Genomic DNA, 22,557 nt, shown 5'->3' with positions numbered 1-22,557 from the left:
GCCTGCACCTCAAAAGACTGAGGACAAACATTTCAAACCATTGTATTGTTCACCAAACAGTCTCACCACTGGGAGCAATAACAGTCACTGTTCATGTCTCCTTCCTTTTCTTTGGAAAGAATGGAATATAAGATACTGCAGTTCACGCACTTTCAAACTTATCATCCTGGATCCCATTCCCCGCTCTGCCTCATCTCGCTAGACCCTGAAGACCTCACAGGAGCAAATAACATGCATTATAATACACTGACAGGGAGGAGAGGATATCTTTGGTAGGATAAGAGGAGGGCGCAGGTTGCATTGACTCATCGGCTCGACCCAATGGAGTCTATGTAGCCTGAAGAGGTGCTATTGATTTTTATTTTCAAGCCCTTTCTCTCTCTTTCTTTTTTTTCTCTCGGGAAGAGTAATGTCTGTCTTTGTCTTTTTCACTCTTTACTCTCTAACTTTTTACTTGTACTTATGATGAACTTATGAAGTAATGTGACCTGCTCTTACAAAAGTTTAGAGAAGGTGTCTATGATGTATTGTTTTCTGCTATCTTTAAGGTAAATAACGTAATCTAGATTTTATAGTATTAGTATTTGTATCCATTACGGAGTCCTTATACTTCAGTGTCCATGTCTCTGTAGGACCCCAATGTTCACCTTTGACCTGAACGCCTCTGTTGGAGATGTGGCATGGTCTCCTTACTCCTCTACTGTCTTTGCTGCAGTCACCACTGATGGCAAGGTATGTAACCAATTAGAGGCAAAGAGACCAAGGCATGTCCTCTCACTCAAAAGTTGTTTTCATGAAACTCCATCAAGGCCAATGTAGTCAAAAAGTTGTTAACTAGCAAAAGCTTAAATCACTTTTTTTGAGGAGCAGAAAACGGTGAATGGACATAAATGTCTGTCTGTCTATCTTAACTTCTTCCGAAAAATATGTTTAACACAATGACTCTTATATGGCTAAGAGGTAACAAACAACTTATATTACAAGGGTATCCCTTGCTGAAGACATGGTCTGCATCAAAAAGAACGAAATCAATAAGCATTGCCAATGCAGGTTTGATGGAGTCCGTCCCAGAGTCATTTGTACGACAGCACTCTCCAAGTATTTTGTCCTGTTCATTATCCCGGTGTCTGTTGTTAGCGCGCAAGCCAGCTGTTGTCATTGGTCTACTGACGTGATTGGTCTTCAGTGGCTTGGCCGGTCCATTGATGCGGGAGTCGCTGTGGAGGTTGTCATCTCTCTGGCCTGCCTGGGAGTTCATCACATTCTCCTGTCTCTCTCTCTCTCTCTCTCTCTCTCTCTCTCTCTCTCTCTCTGTCTCTCTTTCTATTTTGCCTGTCATGTGAAATTAAGGAAATTAGTGTCGATGAACAATGTGACGATGCGCTATGAACCATCTGCTCTGTCACTTTGTCTGCAAACAGACCGATTAGAAAACTCTGCGGTGTGCATGGTGTCTGATATGGCTGAGTCCTGTACTCCAGGGGTTTGTGCCTCCCCAGTCCCCCACAGACAGGGAATGATATGGTTCACTGATAAAGACAGTCAAAAAGATGCAATAGCCTACATAAAAAATCATGTATCCAGAAAATACTCAACACAAACACAACAGTAGCCTCAATAATGGCAAATAATTACTGAAATCCAGTTACCTCAACATTTGATGGATAAATAGTTACTGTAGAAATGGAAAAGGCCACATTCACATAACCAAAGAGATACCTTCCATTTACACTATACCTTTATCTCATTCTCAGCAATGTCAAATGAAATACACTGACAGCCATAACAACACAATTATTATTGAAAGGAATTACACTCATTTATATTCCCTAGATTCAACTATAAAGAAGAATAGAGACTTCCCAATTGTATGATATTACCATTTATTGACCTGTTTTGTATCTCATCCAGTTCCTAGCTGCTAGAAAACTTTCTATGGCATAGCCCAGATTTTGTTTTTCAAGCTGTTTCACAGCAACATCAGTTTCAAAGCAGACAGACCAGAATATGAAATATTCTCAGTTAAGGTTGAAACTGTCACAATACAACCATTCGTTTTTTGTCCTATACAGTACCACTTGTCTAATGACTGCTACAATTTGTATCATTTGGATTATATTTACAGTCATTCATCGTTGTCTCATTGAGATGAAAAATCCCTATTATAAGTGATAGCAAGCCTAGAGGTCAACGGCACCCCTTCTTTAGAATGTCACCGCTGGCTATGTGGGCTGCTTGCTTCGTCACTCCCGCTAATGACCGAAATACTCCCTCTACACTATGTGTGTGTGTGTGTGTGTGTGTGTGTGTGTGTGTGTGTGTGTGTGTGTGTGTGTGTGTGTGTGTGTGTGTGTGTGTGTGTGTGTGTGTGTGTGTGTGTGTGTGTGTGTGTGTGTGTGTGTGTGTGTGTGTTGGTTGACATGTATTTAATGATGAATGGACCAATTTTCAGTGATGCTAAATGTCAGGAGAGGCAAGCTTTTCCTGTCAGAGTCATTTGAATAACAAGACATCGCGCACACACACACACTCTCTCAGTGTTGCGCAAACACTGGTACGAACACCAGATGGTCCGAGTTGCATCCCCACTGGGAATCTCTCTCGCTTGCCTTGCTGATTTGGTTTGTCACTCAGAGGTTCCCAGCTGGAATAGATGAGGATGGAACAACATGTGCAACTCAATATTTTTAGAGAATATCTCATATATTTTTCTATAAAAAACAGTATGAGTCAGCTTTCACACTCATTCCAAAAGGCAGCAGGTTCAAACATATTTCTGTTCTCCACCATCCCACATTGTATTGCTTTTCAGGTTTGATCAAATGACTCCCCTTGCATTTGCATGAGATAATCTCCCAAACTTTCTATATATCTTTTGCTTTTTTTCCTCAGGTTCATACCTTTGACCTTAGCATCAACAAATATGAGGCCATCTGCCAGCAGCCGGTGGTGGCCAAGAAAAAGACTAAGCTGACTCACATTGAGTTTAACCCCGTCTACCCCATCATCATCGTGGGAGACGACCGAGGATATGTTACCAGCCTCAAGCTCTCGCCTAACCTGCGCAAAAAACCCAAGGTAAGAGCCTAAAGAGCCCAGCAGCGCTGGAGCTGTGTCAGCAACTCTTAGCATGGTAATTTGGTATGTTAAAAAAGCAGCCTTTCTTTGTTGGAATGGTGTGAGCATACCCCAACGAGAGAATGGTGTAGGTGTGTACCAGTCATTTAAAAACATTAATTTAAGTACGCCTTTAATTGGCCAGCTCATTCTCCATGAGGAAATAGCAGGCTTTTTTTTAAACAGTTTGTTTGAGATATTGAGATACAAGTTTGAGGATTTTTAAGTGTTTTGTTTCTTTAATTTATGCTTTGGCCACAAATACAGGTATAGGGTGAGTCAATAACATTATTTGTGTATTAGTTAACAGAAAATTAACTTTTAAAAGTGAGATTTCCACTGGACAGTTAATTTAACAATAAAGAGCTAGTTTACCATGGATGTGTTGACTCAACAGGAAGCCATGGCACCCTATTGCCTATATTAGTATTTTGGACCAAAAGTAGTGCAGTATATATGGGAATAGGGTGCCATTTTGGATACTTTAGATCTTTAGACCCATTTTCAGAAAGGAAAGCTAGCTCACAGTGCTACTGATGATTAAAAAACGATTAGATAAGCAGTGCTCTAATGATGAGCAGTAGTTCAGTGTTTACTGATTTCAACAAAGTGAGATGAGAGTTTTTTCCCTCCTTGGAAACAAGAAGATGCAGTTTCTTCACTTCCACTTTGACTTGATCTCAATGGGCCGGCCATCGATCGGGGACTAAATTGTTCATTGCCAGCCGCTGCGTAGCCGGCCCTTGTCACATGCATTTCTCATAAAGGAAAAACCTCATTTATAATCATTGGTGTGTCTAGCTGCCATAAAACACCATTGATTGAAGGCCTTTGTGCATTTGTTTATTTTCACCTCTGGAGGCTCAAGTGAAAATGGATTGAGTGATATTTTATTACAGTATGGGATTGTTTGTGGCAGATATCCATTTGAGGGCAGAGTGTTCAACCTTCTAAGGTGCTCATGTTCATTTTCATACTCTCCGTATTAATTCTTTGATAGTTGAGTAAGGCCACGTATTTTCCAGTCACTTATAATTTCATGTCATGCTGACGCATGGCCTTTCTTCAAGGAACACGCTTGTTTGCACCTCAGTGCTACAACGAGACAGCAAAATGACTTCCAAAGTCAAATGCTTCTAATTGGCATCAACAATGCTCCGATAGACAAGCAGAGTATACTAAATGACAAATCACATTTCAGGGGGCGTGCGGTTATCGTGTCAAAGATGATTCACTTCCTTCGTAGCTTAAAATGACTACACTCTGCTTGCGTCATCGGTGTACTACTTGTACATTCTGTGTTTTTCATTTGAGTGGGGAAACTTTACTATTCACCTGTGGCTGTATCCCACTCTAGATATGTATCTGGCCTTTGCATTATTCATACAGGTCTGTTGTTGTTCTACACAGCTGGGAACAGATCAAATGATTCATCATCAGCAATGCCCACACCCAACGCATAATGCAATAAATAACACTGTCATGTTGTCTCTGCTACTCTCTCCTCTATGCCTCGAGACACACCCACACCTCTTTCTCCCCCCTCCTCTCTTTACGCTAAGTGCTTACACATAGGCCTTTGTACAATGTAAACAGTTGATTGAATCACGTGTATAGTATGTGTGGTTCAACATGGGACTACCACTCTCTCTCCCCCACTCTGTCTAATTAGCTTTGGTTGCACATCGTGAAGTAGTTGTTTGTTTGTTCATCTGTTTAATTAGATCATCCGTTTCCAAAAGATCGTTGTACTGTGGTGAGAATATATATATTCTCAGTTTCAGTTCTTGTTTCCTCTTGATGGCTCCACTGGAGAACATGGGGGTTAGGGTCCGGGCAATTCACGGAGTAAAACCAATTTGACACGGGAGCCTTCAGCTGTTCCCATCTCATTAGTCACACTCCCGTTGTACCCTCTGATAGTGGTGGCTAATGAGGTGTGGTGTTTATAATCACTGTGCGCTCAGTAACCACAGGCCAAGAGAAGGAGTCTCTGACATAAAGGACAACACGGACATCAGGCGTCAAGTCACGGCATATTAATTACACTCATTTTGGGGGTTAGCCGCGGCTGTAGTTCCGGTACACGTCAGAGCATTTAACAGTTGGACTCTGATGTTTCTCAGTGACTAAATTAATCATTAATGGGAATTGTTGGTGTTGATGAGACCCGAGTTCTAAGCCAAGTTATATAGTTGAGGGCAAATATTTATCTGTCCAACTTCATTCCCAGCACAGCACCCTCCAGATGTTTATTTAGGAGCATTGTGACAACCAGCCTCTCCGCTCCTTATCCCGTGGCTGTCCAAAGCCACTGACAGTGAAAAGACAAAGCCTGCCCAAAACTCAATCTGTTGAGGACGGTGTGCCAGGACACAGCAGAGACATCTCTTCCTTTGTCCACTGGCACACCAATGAACCTGTAATGTGTATTCACAGTTACCACCTTCACAACGTTGCAGATAGACATGCAATGTATAGCCTAGAGCTGACATAATACACAGCCTAGCCTATCCTCAATGACCAAGATCCATGTAACTTTTACTCCAGCGATTCTCAACTGGTGAAAACAAATTTGGGTTGAGGGAGGTTTTGAATGTGTCTGAGTAAAAAAAATATATATATTTTTTGTACTCAGATACATTCAAAACCTCCCTCGACCCAAATTTGTGTTCACTAGTTGAGAATCGCTGGAGTAAAAGTTACATGGCTCTCGGTCATTGAGGATAGGCAAGGCTGTGTATTATGTCAGCTCAGTGGAGCAAAAAGTATTTATTCAGCCACCAATTGTGTAAGTTCTCCCACTTAAAAAGATGAGAGAGGCCTGTAATTTTCATCATAGGTACACTTCAACTATGGACAGACAAAATGAGGAAATAAAATCCAGAAAATCACATTGTAGGATTTTTAATGAATTTATTTGCAAATTATGGTGGAAAATAAGTATTTGGTCACCTACAAACAAGCAAGATTTCTGGCTCTCGCAGACCTGTAACTTCTTCTTTAAGAGGCTCCTCTGTCCTCCACTCGTTACCTGTATTAATGGCACCTGTTTGAACTTGTTATCAGTATAAAAGACACCTGTCTACAACCTCAAACAGTCACACTCCAAACTCCACTATGGCCATGACCAAAGAGCTGTCAAAGGACACCAGAAACAAAATTGTAGACCTGCACCAGGCTGGGTAGACTGAATCTGCAATAGGTAAGCAGCTTGGTTTGAAGAAATCAACTGTGGGAGCAATTATTAGGAAATGGAAGACATACAAGACCACTGATAATCTCCCTCGATCTGGGGCTCCACGCAAGATCTCACCCCATGGGGTCAAAATGATCACGAGTACGGTGAGCAAAAATCCCAGAACCACACGAGGGGGACCTAGTGAATGACCTGCAGAGAGCTGGGACCAAAGTAACAAAGCCTACCATCAGTAACACACTACGCCGCCAGGGACTCAAATCCTGCAGTACCAGACGTGTCCCCCTGCTTAAGCCAGTACATGTCCAGGCCCGTCTGAAGTTTGCTAGAGAGCATTTGGATGATCCAGAAGAAGATTGGGAGAATGTGATATGGTCAGATGAAAACAAAATATAACTTTTTGGTAAAAACTCAACTCGTCGTGTTTGGAGGACAAAGAATGCTGAGTTGCAGCCAAAGAACATAATACCTACTGTGAAGCATGGGGGTGGAAACATCATGCTTTGGGGCTGTTTTTCTGCAAAGGGACCAGGACGACTGATCCGTGTAAAGGAAAGAATGAATGGGGCCACGTATCGTGAGATTTTTAGTGAAAACCTACTTCCACTAGCAAGGGCATTGAAGATGAAACGTGGCTGTGTCTTTTAGCATGACAATGATCCCAAACACACCGCCCGGGCAACGAAGGAGTGGCTTCGCAAGAAGCATTTCAAGGTCCTGGAGTGGCCTAGCCAGTCTCCAGATCTCAACCCCATAGAACATCTTTGGAGGGAATTGAAAGTCCGTGTTGCCCAGCAACAGCCCCAAAACATCACTGCTCTAGAGGAGATCTGCATGGAGGAATGGGCCAAAATACCAACAGTGTGTGAAAACCTTGTGAAGACTTACAGAAAACGTTTGACCTCTGTCATTGCCAACAAAGGGTGTATAAACAAAGTATTGAGAAACTTTTGTTATTGACCAAATACTTATTTTCCACCATAATTTGCAAATAAATTCATTTAAAATCCTACAATGTGATTTTCTGGATTTTCTTTTCTTATTTTGTCTGTCATAGTTGAAGAGTACCGATGATGAAAATTACAGGCCTCTCATCTTTTTAAGTGGGAGAACTTGCACAATTGGTGGCTGACTAAATACTTTTTTGCCCCACTGTATGTATATATATATATATATATATATATATATATATCACACAGTACCAGTGAAAAGTTTGGACACACCTACGCATTCCAGGGTTTTTATTTATTTTTTACTATTTTCTACTTTGTAGGATAATAGTGAAGACATGAAAACTATGAAATAACACAAATGGAATCATGTAGTAACCAAAAAAGTGTTAAACAAATGAAAATACATTTTATACTTGAGATTCTTCAAAGTAGCCACCTTTGCCTTATTGACAGCTTTGGACACTCTTGGCATTCTCTCAACCAGCTTCATGAGGTAGTCACCTGGAATGCATTTAAATTAACAGGTCTGCCTTGTTAAAAGATAATTTGTGAGATTTCTTTCCTTCTAATGTGTTTGAGCCAATCAGTTGTGTTGTGACAAGGTAGGGGTGGTATATAAAAGATAGCCCTATTTGGTAAAAGACTAAGTCCATATTATTTCAAGAACAGCTCAAATAAGCAAAGAGAAATGACAGTCCATCATTACTTTACAACGTGAAGGTCGGTCAATCCGGAAAATGTCAAGAACTTTGAAGGTTTGTTCAAGTGCAGTTGCAAAAACCATCAAGTGCTATGATGAAACTGGCTCCCATGAGGACCGCCACAGGAAAGGAAGACCCAGAGTTACCTCTGCTGCAGAGGATAAGTTCATTAGAGTTATCTACACCTCAGAAATTGCAGCCCAAATAAATGCTTCACAGAGTTCCAGTAGCAGACATCTCAACATCAACTGTTCAGATGAGACTGCGTGAATCAGGCCTTCATGGTCGAATTGCTGCAAAGAAACCAATAAGAAGAAGAGACTTGCTTGGGCCAAGAAACATGAGCAATGGACATTAAACCACTGGAAATCTGACCTTTGGTCTGATGAGTCCAAATTTGAGATTTTTGGTTCCAACTGCCGTGTCTTTGTGAGACGCAGAGTAGGTGAACGGATGACCTCCGCATGTGTGGTTCCCAATGTGAAGCAGGAGGAGGTGTGATGGTTCGGGGGTGCTTTGCTGGTGACACTGTCAGTGATTTATTTAAAATGCAAGGCAATCTTAACCAGTATGGCTACCACAGCATTCTGCAGCAATATGCCATCCCATCTGGTTTGCACTTAGTGGGACTATCATTTATTTTTCAAAAGGACAATGACCCAAAACACACCTCTCGGCTGTGTAAGGGCTATTTGACCAAGGAGAGTGATTGAGTGCTGCATCAGATGACCTGGCCTCCATAATCCCCCAACCTCAAACCAATTTAGATGGTTTGGAATCAGTTGGACCACAGAGTGAAGGAAAAGTAGCCAGCAAGTACTCAGCATATGTGGGATCTCCTTCAAGACTTTTGGAAAAGCATTCCTCGTGAAGCTGGTTGAGAGAATGAGTGTGCAAAGCTGTCATCAAGGCAATGTGTGGCTACTTTGAAGAATCTCAACTACAGTTGAAGTTGGAAGTTTACATACACCTTATCCAAATACATATAAACTCAGTTTTTCACAATTACTGACATTTTATCCTAGTAAAAATTCTTAGGTCAGTCCATTCCCATGGACGTTGGAGCACTGGACAGGTGCTCTATAAGCCAAGTCACCCATAACACCACTCCCATCCACCTATGGGTGTCAGGGAACCACAGCGAGGCTATTCGGTTCCTGCTCATCAAGTCCCCTCTGATTCCCGTGGTATTGGGATTCTCCTGGCTCCAATGACACAATCCCCTCATTAACTGGTCTACTGGTGCCATCATAGGCTGAAGCCCATTCTGCCACTCCCATTGACCGAAGTAAGCGCAACCTGCCCCGGGACGTCTTCCTGGGGGCTCGGAAGGTGCCCCAGACCATCCTGGTTCATCCGGACCCAACTTGTCAGTTCGTGGTGGAGGTGAGGGGGCTGTCCTGTCCCAGCGTTCTGCCCTTGACCTCAAGCAACATCCTTGCGCCTTCTCCCATCGCCTCAAAGCCACGGAAAGGAACTACAATGTAGGGAATCGGGAGCTTCTCATGGTGAAGATGGTGTTGGAGGAATGGAGACACTGGCTGGAGGGGACGGAACATCCGTTCGTCGCGTGGACTGACCACAAGAACCTAGAGTATCTCCGCACCGCCAAGCGCCTCAACTCCAGGCAAGCCAGATGGGCCCTGCTTTTCACACGGTTCAACTTCTCCCTCTTGTACCGGCCAGGATCCAAGAATGTCAAGCCGGATGCACTGTCCCACAGCTATAGCCCCATGACTACTACCCTGGAACCCGAGACCATCCTTCCTACCTCATGCCTGGTGACGGCACTCAGCTGGGGAATAGGGAAGCAGGTTCGTGAGGCACTGCGTTCCCAGCCAAACACCGGGGGGAGGCCCTGATGACCGGATGTTCATTCCCGACACCATCCTCTCCGCGGTCCTAGAGTGGGCTCACTCCTCTAGGCTGGCCTGCCACCTGGGAGCCCGTCGGACCCAAGCTCCGACTGGTCTCCTCCATCCTCTGCCTGTCCCCCACCGTCCCTGGTCCTACATCTCCCTGGACTGTCATGGGTCTTCCTCCAACTGATGGCAACACCTCTCCCCAAACTACCATCTGTCAAAAAGACGGCCCAGCTCATGGTGCTGCACGTCTTCCGGATCCATGGACTGCCCATGGACAGAGTCTCCGACCGGGGTCCTCAGTTCTCATCCCAGTTCTGGAAGTTTTTCTGCACCCTCATTGGGTCGTTGGCCAGCCTGTCCTTCGGGTTCCACCCCTTGTCCAACGGCCAGTCGGTGCAAGCCAACCAGGACCTCGAGACCACCCTGCGCTGCCTGGTCTCTGCCAACCCCACCACCTGGAGCCAGCAGCTTGTGTGCATTGAATATGCCCGCAACACCCTTCCCTGCTCTGCCACGGGCCTATCTCCCTTTGAGTGTTCCCTGGGGTATCAGTCCCCGCTCTTCTCTGAGCAGGAAGAGGAGGTCGGCATACCTTCTGCCCAGATGTTTGTCTACCACTGTTGTCGTACCTGGAGGACCTCCAGGTATCGACGACAAGCGGATCGCCATCGGACCCCTGCTCTCCGGTATCGTCTCAGGCTGGAGGTATGGCTCTGGGATCGGTCCCCTCGGGATCTGAGTCTCGCAAACTTTCCCCCCGGTTTATCGGCCCTTTCCTCATCTCCAAGGTCAATTAGCCCCTTTGCTGTTCATCTTCTGTTGCACCGTACCCTTCGTATACGCCCCACCTTTCATGTGTCTCATATCAAGCCCGTGTCTCACAGTCCCTTGTCATCCATTTCCAGGCCAACCCCTACTCCCCGGGTCTTCGATGGCCATCTGGCGTACACGGTGAGATGCCTGCTGAGGGTTCGACCACGGGGCAAGGTTTTCCAGTACCTGGATGACTGGGAGGGTTATGGCCCAGAGGAGAGGTGCTGGGTCCCTGCTAGAGACATCCTGGACCCAGTCCTCATCAATGACTTCAAACACCGGCACCCCGATCAACCTGGTATGCGCCCAGGTAGGACGTCAGGTGGCGCCCCTAGAGGAGGGTGAGGGGGGTACTTTCACGCCCTGATCTGTTTCACCTGTCTTTGTGATTGTCTCCAACCCCCTCCAGGTGTCACCCATCTTTCCCATGATCTCCTGTGTATTTATACCTGTGTTCTCTGATTTGTCTGTTGCCAGTTCGTCTTGTTTGTCAAGCTTACCAGCATTCGTCCTGTCAGCTCCTGTCTTTTCCCAGACTCTTTTTTCTCTCCCCCTCCTGGTATTTGACCCTTGCTTGTCCTGACCCTGAGCCTGCCTGCTGTCATGTACCTTTGCCTCTGTTGCTATAATAAACGTTGTTACTTCGACACAGTCTGCATCTGGGTCTTACCTTATCCTGATTTCAAGTAAAAGTGAATGTCACCCAGTAAAATACTACTTGGGTAATAGTCCAAATGTATTTGGTTTTAAATATACTTAAGTATCAAAAGTAAATGTAATTGCAAATATATACTTAAGTATCAAAATTAAAAGTATTAATCATTGCAAATAGCTTATATTAAGCAAACCAGATGGAACAATTTTCTTGTTTTTATTTATTTACAGATAGCCAGGGGCACACTTCAACACTCAGACATAATTTACAAACAAAGCATGTGTTTAGTGAATCCGCAAAATCTGAGGCAGTAGGGATGATAAGTGCGTGAATTGGACCATTTTCCTGTCCTGCTCAGCATTGAAAATGTAATGAGTAATAAGTACATTATTTTCTTTAGGAATGTAGTGAAGTAAAGGTGAAAGTTGTCAAAAATATAAATAGTAAAGTACATATTTTTTATTTTTACATATACCCCAAAAAATGATTTATTGTAGTACATGAATGTATTTTTACTTTAGTACTTTACACCACTGTGACTAAAATCCAGGAGGAACAAGTGTAGACATGATAATGATCCAATATTTTTTTATATTTAATTTAACATCTTAACAATTTTTCTTCAATCACAGTATTATTAGCAGGGGTATTTAGCAAATTTGGTTGATTTTGTGATCACAAACCAGTGACCTTTAGACCATTATTCATAAAAAATATTGGCAAAATTGAATTATTGACAATGAAATATGTTTGACTGTTGTCATATTATTGGTACATTTACTATCAATATAGCGTCAAAAAAAAATTCCAGCTTGCATTTTGGCAAAACATTATTTGCAATGTGAATATTGGATTGCGACTGAGACAACCTGGTTAAATTTGGGTCCCGAGGCAAAACCAATTGAGAACCACTGTTCTACAGTATACAGTGCCCTGCGAAAGTATTCGGCCCCCTTGAACTTTGCGACCTTTTGCCACATTTCAGGCTTCAAACATAAAGATATAAAACTGTATTTTTTTGTGAAGAATCAACAACAAGTGGGACACAATCATGAAGTGGAAGGACATTTATTGGATATTTCAAACTTTTTTAACAAATCAAAAACTGAAATATTGGGCGTGCAAAATTATTCAGCCCCTTTACTTTCAGTGCAGCAAACTCTCTCCAGAAGTTCAGTGAGGATCTCTGAATGATCCAATGTTGACCTAAATGACTAATGATGATAAATACAATCCACCTGTGTGTAATCAAGTCTCCGTATAAATGCACCTGCACTGTGATAGTCTCAGAGGTCCGTTAAAAGCGCATAGAGCATCACGAAGATGTTGTTGATTCTTCACAAAAAAATACAGTTATATATCTTTATGTTTGAAGCCTGAAATGTGGCAAAAGGTCGCAAAGTTCAAGGGGGCCGAATACTTTCGCAAGGCACTGTATCTATCTGCATGCCCTGTAACGTTGCACCCTCCTGAACAAGCCCCTGATTTAGGAGCCTATGCGTATTATTAGTCTGCAATGCAGTACTGGGGTCTCATCTATACGCTTAACCTCTCAACATTGAGAGAAATCCTATTGAAATGGGTAGGACAAGTGCCATGATTTGAAGATCTCTGTCCCATTGCATGCCGACAAGATAAGCTCCCCCTCGGTACAAGCTTTCTAAAAAAGGTTATGAATGAGATGTAGTTTTTTCAAGGCCAGTCAGCTATCTACTCACTGTACCACTGCCTAAATCAGGTCATCCACTACAGCATCAAGTCATCTGTAGCATTTTTGCAAAATATATTTTTTTAGTCTGTGAATATTGCAGCGCTCTGTCACTGAATTTCCATAAATTCAATATTAGACCACCATGTTTAACTGCTGTGTGTGTGTGTGAAGGTCCCTGTGCTATAACACTCTACAGCACATCCCTGTGAGCTTTGAGGATCCCTATAATATAGTATACTGTAGTGATGTTGTATGAGGGGTGGAGCAGGAAGCAGGAATGGGATGGGTGGAGAAAGATGGATCTCACTCCACTACTTATCATCTCTGCCCATTCAGCTTTCTCTCTCTCTCCCGTATCTATCAGATATGATGAAATGCCTTAAACAGAGAGAGGGGGCATATTTAAACAGATAGGGGAATATTTTAATTAAGATACTATGTCGGGTCTGCCCACCTGTCCTCGCACTTCTACCTTGCAACTTCTAGAAACAGCATTAGTGTTTTTCAAGAGTGTTAAAGCACTCTGTGCATGACATGTACCGCAATGAATCATACCCTTCCTTAGTCCTTACCAGTTAACAAGGTTGGGCAAGGACCACTGAAAATAACCAGCGCTCTCGAGTAAATAATCCAAAGGATACTAATTCAATTAAAGTCTCACCCCAGGATACACAGTGTTCCATCAGCCAGGTCGGTAACCATAGTGATGATCTCAGATAAGGAGGAGGTACTTGATGTCCTCCCAGGGAGAAATGATGAACCTCCAGAACAGCATGGGAGAAGTGCCAGGTGGCCACATTACCACCGGACACCATGTTGGACCACTTCCTTTACCTCTTGTTGGCCACGTTTGAAGTCAACAATGGATGACTTTTAACTGCCAATAACACATTCCATATTGGAAGTTTTCTAATTTCTTAGTCTCCGGAAAGAAAGGCTTTTATTGGATTGCATTTCTCCAGGTCTTTTATCTTGCCTTTGTTTACCATCCCTTCCTTCCCAGCTTGTTTTCAGTGTATGTTTTTCTTCATTAAGGTCAAGTTGTTTCCCCTGCAGTATTTGACATGTGTGCTACTGTGTCTCTCACCAGGAGAAGAAGGGTCAGGAGCTGCCCAAGGGGCCTGAGGTGGAGATCGCCAAGATGGAGAAGCTGCTGAGTTTACTGCGGGAGCCAGAGAACAGCAATGCTTAGAAACTATGACAACACCATGCAGGACTGTAGTCGCCCACTATTTTTACTACTGCACTCCAGTTATAAACCCACCACCAGTCATGCCTTATTACTACTGTCTTCTGAAGCTGCATACTAAAGCCACCGTTCCTTCCCACGTTGAAGCATAGTGTGGTCTATTGAATCTGTGCAATCTAGCCTACTGTTTTTCTCACTCTTGCGCTGTGCACTATACTAAACATATAGATTGTCAGTGTGCAACCAGCAAAATCTCCTTTACCTGATGCGGCAAAACCACTCAAGCTTTGGGTTGTATTTATTTGTTTTGGAAAACAGAGTAGCTCAGTTTGTTTGGAAATATTAATAAAAAATATTTATCATTCCAATGTCTGGCACGTCTTGTTATTTTTGTTGTGAAGGGGAAGAGATGCTATGTCCTCGTCAGAACAAGCCACATAATAGGAGTTGTAGGAGTGCTGTCCTACAACAATGTGTGGGCTGTCATTGACACTGTACCAAAGGAGGTTAGTACTGAGAGGACCACATTTTAAGAGGACAAAGTGAACAAAGCCTCTAAGCTCCTTACATAACACTTAGTATGCTTCTCTCAAAGACCACTGCTATGTATGAGTGACCATGACGCACACTCCACACAGCCCGCTGTTACCGTCAATACACACAGGCTTGTTTTTCTTCGCAAGAAAATGTCTGAAATTAGAAGCATTTAGAAGCTTTGGAGAAGTCCAGTCATTCGGAGAAGTCTGGTCCAGTCCTCAGACACTCAAGGTTCTAGCCTCTTTGACTCCACATGAATTAACCTTGTGTTAAACCATGTGTCTTTGACCTCACTAAGTTGTGTGTGAGTGTGTGTGTGTATAACACCTTCAAGCCTGCATTCTGTTATACATGTCAGTACTATCAAGGACCAAGAAGATCAAACGGACTATAACAGTTGAGTTATTGATGCCAACTTGTCTCTGAAACACATTTTTAACTGTTACAGGTTGTTTCATTCATTCAGCTGCTGAAGTTAAGAGGAACAGTTATACTTTGATTTTTAAGAGGGCCAGTGGGTGCTGTCTGCTTGACAGTTGACATGCAGTTAGAGCCAATTTGTCTGGCGCCCATTCCTCTACTAGCCAGTTGGCTAGTAGAGATCAGTCTATTCGGTCTACTATACAGGGGATCAGTCTATTCCTCTACTATACAGTACCTCCCGGAGCATTTAATATATGCTGTGGTGCTCACTCTCTCTAGCTGCCAGTCAGGAGGTCAGCAAGTACTTGTGTTCGCTGCTCTGTTGCGGCTGCCCAGCGGGAACAGCCAGCACTGGCACCCTCTCCTGGCTGGAGGGCACCTTGCAGGCCCTGTAGATGATGAGGAAGAGGACCAGGAGGAGGATGGCCACCAGGGCATTGCAGGCGATGGCCACCACAGCTGCCGTGGACAGTCCCAGTCTCTCCCCGGACTCCATGACACAAACCAAACAGGAGCTGAGTCAACTGAAACAAGTCACCCAACACTAGAGTGGGCTCTCTTTAACTGTAGTCTCAGCGTAAGAGTATATGGTGTGGATCTATTCAAATATCTGTGGGTGGGTAGACTGGCGCCAACTTGAATGATTCTAGAGCTCTTGATGTTGTGATACTTGTGCAGGACAGATGATGTCAGTATGATATAATTTAAAAAAAATATATATATATATATATAGTTCCTCGACTCGAGCTCCCCATCAAAAATGTAACAACTGCTTTTAAGCTTTTAACTTGTTCCAAGGCTTCATCTTCACTTTCATTCTTGTAATACTGAAGCACAACCTTTAAAATATGAATATATTAGAGTAAAGTATCAGTCCCAGAAAGCAGTCTATGCTTTCATTTTGGGGAAAAAAAATGTAATTCAACCCTCGATTTTCCTTACCAAAAAATTAATTTCTTCTAGTGATACAGCACTGTATATTGGAGAGATTTTTTTATGTCCTATAGTTCTCAAATCTCTCTTTCTATTTTGTCTGGAGTAAGTCTTCACCACCGCCCCTGCTATGTCTCAGAGTCAATCAGGGCCCAGTCATCAGGACCCCAAGGGTCAAACCGCTGCAGCTGGCTCTCCATGATGATAATCCACAGTGATGTTGGTACATCCTGGACATGTGTGTGAGGCGGACGGCTCTCCGCAGGTTGGCTACAACGGTTGGCTTTACAGTGGTTGCCCTGCAACAGAAAACATTTGAGAAATGTTGGGCGGTGGAGAAAAAAGGCTGTCAGAAAACAAACATATTTTTGATGCACAATGCAGTCCATTCATTGTAGCCTTTAGACATTCCGTATTGCTTGTTTTGTCCCACTTACATGTAACACCTGCTCCCTTATCTGTAAATGATCCACTCAGCAACTTTACATCCCTGGGACATACCACATTCTGATGTTCTGAATGCAGCTTATATGTAGTGAAATTGGAAAGCTGCTTTTATGCTCTTAACATTTGCATACCTATGCATTTTTATAAATGTTCTTGAAAAGCATCATTAAGCATGTATTAGGTAACATTTGTTTACATAGAGGGCATCACAAATTGCACCATGTTTCATATATAGTGCACTACTACTATGTGCCGGGCATATTGTTCCGCACTATGAAGGGGAATATGGTGCCATTTGGGACACAGGCATACTGTACATATGTTCTTACACATGATTTATATTTAGCACATTTGTTTTAGGGTTGTTACTATACCAGTATTGTGATACTACGATACCTGATTTTCCAGGGCAAAAAGGAAAACACGAAGCAGACCACATTCTTTGGTCCTTTAAAAAACCTACTGTATGTAAAATATTGTGTGCTATACAGTGCCTTGCAAAAGTATTCATCCCCCTTGGCATTTTTCCTATATCGTTGCATTACAACCAGTAATTTAAATCAATTTTTATTTGGATTTCATGTAATGGACATACACAAAATAGTCCAAATTGGTGAATTGAAATGAAAAAAATGACTTGTTTCAAAACATTCTTACAAATAAAAATGTAAAAGTGGTGTGTGCATATGTATTCACTCCCTTTGCTATGAATCCCCTAAATAAGATCTGGTGCCACCAATTACCTTCAGAAGTCACATAATTAGTTAAATAAAGTCCATCTGTGTGCAATCTAAGTGTCACATGATCTCAGTATATATACACCTGTTATGAAAGGCCAGAGAGTCTGCAACACCACTATGCAAGGGGCACCACCAAGCAAGCGGCACCATGAAGACCAAGGAGCTCTCCAAACAGATCAGGGACAAAGTTGTGGAGAAATACAGATCAGGGTTGGGTTATAAAAAAATATCAGAAACTTTGAACATCCCATGGACCACCATTAAATCCATTATTTTTTTAAATGGAAAGAATATGGCACCACAACAAACCTGCCAAGAGAGGGCCACCCACCAAAACTCACAGACCAGGCAAGGAGGGCATTAATCAGAGAGGCAACAAAGAGACCAAAGACAACCCTGAAGGAGCTGCAAAGCTCCACAGCGGAGAGTTGAGTATCTGTCCATAGGACCACGAAGCTGTACACTCCACAGAGCTGGGCTTTACGGAAGAGGGGTCAGAAAAAGCCAATGCTTAAAGAAAAGAATAAGCAAACACGTTTGGTGTTTGCCAAAAGGCATGTGGGAGACTCCCCAAACATATGGAAGAAGGTACTCTGGTCAGATGAGGCAAAAAAATGTAAGGAAAAGGAAAAGGAAAACGCTATGTCTGGGACAAACCCAACACCTCTCATCACCCTGAGAACAACATCCCACAGTGAAGCATGGTGGTGGCAGCATCATGCTGTGGGGATGTTTTTCATTGGCAGGGAAACTGGTCAGAATTGAAGGAATGATGGAGCTAAATACAGGGGCATTCTTGAAGGAAACATGTTTCAGTCTTCCAGAGATTTGAGACTGGGACGGAGGTTCACCTTCCAGCTGTTGCTAAAGCAACCCTCAACTGGTTTAAGGGGAAAAGTTTTAAATGTATTGGAATGGCCTAGTCAAAGCCCAGACCTCAATCTAATTGAGAATCTGTAGTATGACTTAAAGATTGCTGTATACCAGCGGAACCCATCCAACTTGAAGGAGCTGGAGCAGTTTTGCCATGAAGAATGGGCAAAAATCCCAGTGGCTAGATGTGCCAAGCTTATAGAGACATACCCCAAGAGACTTGCAGCTGTAATTGCTGAAAAGGGTGTCTCTACAAAGTATTGGCTTTGGGGGGTGAATTGTTATGCATGCTCAAGTTCATTTTTTTTTGTCTTATTTCTTGTTTGTTTCACAATAAAAAATATTTTGCATCTTCAAAGTGGGAGGCATGTTGTGGAAATGAAATGATACAAATCCCCCAAAAAATCTGTTTTAATTCCAGTTTGTAAGGCAACAAAATAAGAAAAATATGTGAAGGGGGTTAATACTTTAGAAAGCCACTGAAGCTTGGAAAAGGAACACGAATCTTGGGGACAATGCAAGTATGCTTGTTTCCAACATTTTTCTCAGGAAATCTAGTCCTCTTCATGTTTCGTTTCCTTGCCACGATTTTGTGAGTATGGTATCGTGACAACCCTATTTTGTTTACCTGTACATTTTTCATTTCAAGCTTGAAATGCTTTAGCAGATATTCCATGGCTAGATACTAGTGGCAGGGAGATGCATGGAGTGTAGTTTTCAGAATAAGTTTAACGGTTGACTCCATGACATCATCATACACAGTGGGGCAACTTCCTGCTTACGGACCTCAACAACAACATAATATTTCAAGAAGTGACACAATTTTCACCCTGCCTTGAGGGCACGACCCAACACAAAGCAGGAAGAAAAATGATTTTACCAAAGGATACAAATAAAGAGTTTGGAGGGAGAGATGAGGAAGAAACTAGGTTCAGATACAAAGATAATCTATTGTGCAACAAACACATGCATGCTCGGACATACACACACCTACCGACCGTTACTGTAAAACAGATACTCACACTTATCCACTGTTAAACCGCGATGTGCTAGAGCCGGATCATATACCGTGCCTTCGGAAAGTACTCAGACCCCTTGACCTTTTCCACATTTTGTTACGTTACAGCCTTCTTCTAAAATTTATTAACACATTTTTTTCCCTCATCAATCAACACACAATAACCTAGAATGGCATTGCCAAAACAGGTTTATAGAACGTTTTGCTAATTTATAAATAACCATTCACTCAGTAATTTTACGTAATTATTCAGACCCTTTACTCAGTACTTTGTTGGAGCACCTTTGGCAGCAATTACAGCCTCAAGTCTTTTTCTGTATGTCGCTACAAGCTTGGCACACTTGTATTTGGGGAGTTTCTCCCATTATTCTCTGCAGATCCTCTCAAGCTCTGTCAGGTTGGATAGGAAGCATCGCTGCACAACTATTTTCATATCTCTCCAGAGATGTTCGATCGGGTTCAAATCTGGGCTCTGTCTGGGCCACACAAGGACATTGAGACTTGTGCTTAGGGTCATCAGCTTCCTATTTCTCAACAAGGCATCCTTCACTCATGCTGCCAAACATGACTATCCTATCGAACCTTGACTTCACGATGTCATTTATAAAATAGCTTCCAACGCTCTACTCAGCATATTAGATGCAGTCTATCACAGTGCCAACCATTTTATCACCAAAGCCCCATATACTACCCACCACTGCAACCTCTATGCTCTCGTTGGCTGGCCCTCGCTTCATATTCGTCGCCAAACCCACTGGCTCCAGGTCATCTATAAGTCTTTGCTAGGTAAAGCCCCGCCTTATCTCAGCTCACTGGTCACCATAGCAGCACCCACCCGTAGCACGCGCTCAAGCAGGTATATTTCACTGGTCACCCCCAAAGCCAACTCCCCCTTTGGCCGCTTTTCCTTCAAGTTCTCTGCTGTCAATGACTGGAAAGAATTGCAAAATCACTGAAGCTGGAGACTCATATCTCCCTCACTAACTTTAAGCATCAGCTGTCAGAGCAGCTTACATATCATTGCACCTGTACATAGCCCATCTGTAAATAGCCCACCCAACTACCTCATCCCCATATTGTTTGTTTTTTGCTCCTTTGCACCCCAGTATATGTACCTGCACATTGATCTTCTGCACATCTATCACTCCAGTGTTTAATTGCTAAATTGTCATTATTTCGCCACTATGGCCTATTTATTGCCTTACCTCCCTAAGCTTACTTCATTTGCACACACTGTATATAAATGTTTCTATTGTGTTATTGACTGTACGTTTGTTTATTCCATGTGTAACTCTGTGTTGTGTTTCGCACTGCTTTGCTTTATCTTGGCCAGGTCTCAGTTGTAAATGAGAACATATTCTCAACTGGCCTATCTGGTTAAATTATTATTTAAAAAAAAATTGTCCTGTTGGAAGGATCTGTCTATACTTTGCTCTGTTCATCTTTCCCTCGATCCTGACTAGTCTCCCAGTCCCTGCCACTGTTAAACATCCCCACAGCATGATGCTGCCACCACCATGCTTCACGTTAGGGATGGTGCCAAGTTTCTTCTAAACCTGACGCTTGGCATTCAGGCCAAATGATGATCAATGGAAACAGGATGCACCTGAGCTCAATTTCAAGTTCCATAGCAAAGAGTCTGAATACTTACATAAATAAAAAAATAGAAAAATAACATTTGAAAAAAATGTCTAAAAACCTTGTTTTTGGTTTGTCATTATGGGGTATTGTGTGTAGATTGTTGAGGGGGAAAAAAAAAACGTTTTAATCCATTTCAGAACAAGGCTTTAACGTAACAAAATGTGGAAAAAGTCAAGGGGTCTGAATACTTTCCAAATGCACTGTATATTTAAATATATGGCCCGGATAGAACAGAGTTAGCCCTAATCCTTGCCACATTGTAGCAAAATAATGGTCTACTCTGACTCTAGCAGCAGAAGAAGATTCTGCTGTGTGTGTGTGTGTGTGTGTGTCAATAACAGAAGAAAGCAGCTGCAGTAATCACCCGTGGTGGTCATTCCTGCAGAGCTGGCAAAGGATGCACCGATAATTAAACAGGTGATTAGAAGGACTCACCAAGAAAAACTTCCAAAATGATTCCTTTGAGGTAGAAAGGAGTTGGAGCACTCAACAAAAAAAGCATACATTTATTTATTTTAGCTCACTTTAATCCATTGTACAGGATGCAAAATCAAATCAAATTTTATTTGTCACATACACATGGTTAGCAGATGTTAAGTGTAGCGAAATGCTTGTGCTTCTCGTTCTGACAATGCAGTAATAACCCACAAGTAATCAAACCTAACAATTCCTCAACTACTACCTTATACACACAAGTGTAAAGGAATAAAGAATATGTACGTAAAGATATATGAATGAGTGATGGTACAGAACGGCATAGGCAAGATGCAGTAGATGGTACCGAGTACAGTATATGCATATGAGATGAGTAATGTAGGGTATGTAAACAAAGTGGCATAGTTTAAAGTGGCTAGTGATACATGTATTATTAAAGATGCAGTAGATGATATAGAGTACAGTATATACAGTGGGGCAAAAAAGTATTTAGTCAGCCACCAATTGTGCAAGTTCTCCCACTTAAAAAGATGAGGCCTGTAATTTTCATCATAGGTACACTTCGACTATGACAGACAGTTTCATCTGACCATATCACATTCTCCCAATCTTCTTCTGGATCATCCAAATGCTCTCTAGCAAACTTCAGACAGGCCTGGACATGTACTGGCTTAAGCAGGGGGACACGTCTGGCACTGAAGGATTTGATTACTGATTACTGTGTTACTGATGGTAGGCTTTGTTACTTTGGTTCCAGCTCTCTGCAGGTCATTCACTAGGTCCCCCTGTGTGGTTCTGGGATTTTTGCTCACTCTTCATTTTGACCCCACGGGGTGAGATCTTGCGTGGAGCTCCAGATCGAGGGAGATTATCAGTGGTCTTGTATGTCTTCCACTTCCTAATAATTGCTCCCACAGTTGATTTCTTCAAACCAAGCTGCTTACCTATTGCAGATTCAGTCTTCCCAGCCTGGTGCAGGTCTACAATTTTGTTTCTGGTGTCCTTTGACAGCTCTTTGGTCTTGGCCATAGTGGAGTTTGGAGTGTGACTGTTTGAGGTTGTGGACAGGTGTCTTTTATACTGATAACACGTTCAAACAGGTGCCATTAATACAGGTAACGAGTGGAGGACAGAGGAGCCTCAAAGAAGTTGTTACAGGTCTGTGAGAGCCAGGAATCTTGCTTGTTTGTAGGTAACCAAATACTTATTTCCACCATAATTTGCAAATAAATTCATTTAAAATCGTACAATGTGATTTTCTGGATTTTTTTCTTCTCATTTTGTCTGTCATAGTTGAAGTGTACCTA

At 42.6% G+C, this 22,557-nt stretch overlaps 1 protein-coding gene across 1 annotated transcript in view; it reads left to right on the top strand.

The window, feature by feature from the left end:
* Positions 1-14,571, top strand: part of dnai1.2 (dynein, axonemal, intermediate chain 1, paralog 2) — a 32,848-nt gene extending 18,277 nt beyond the window's left edge. The window contains exons 18-20 of the mRNA XM_064965946.1: positions 633-732; positions 2,893-3,078; positions 14,105-14,571. Of these exons, the coding sequence (XP_064822018.1) occupies positions 633-732; positions 2,893-3,078; positions 14,105-14,206 (388 nt within the window). The 3' untranslated portion in view covers positions 14,207-14,571. The remainder of the gene's footprint in view (positions 1-632; positions 733-2,892; positions 3,079-14,104) is intronic.
* The last annotated feature ends 7,986 nt before the right edge of the window (positions 14,572-22,557 follow it).

This window comes from Oncorhynchus masou, chromosome 5 (genome assembly GCF_036934945.1).
Source record: "Oncorhynchus masou masou isolate Uvic2021 chromosome 5, UVic_Omas_1.1, whole genome shotgun sequence".
Lineage (NCBI taxonomy): Eukaryota > Metazoa > Chordata > Actinopteri > Salmoniformes > Salmonidae > Oncorhynchus > Oncorhynchus masou.
The sequence above is the reverse complement of the archived record's forward strand: the minus strand, read 5'-3'. Positions and strand labels throughout refer to the sequence as shown.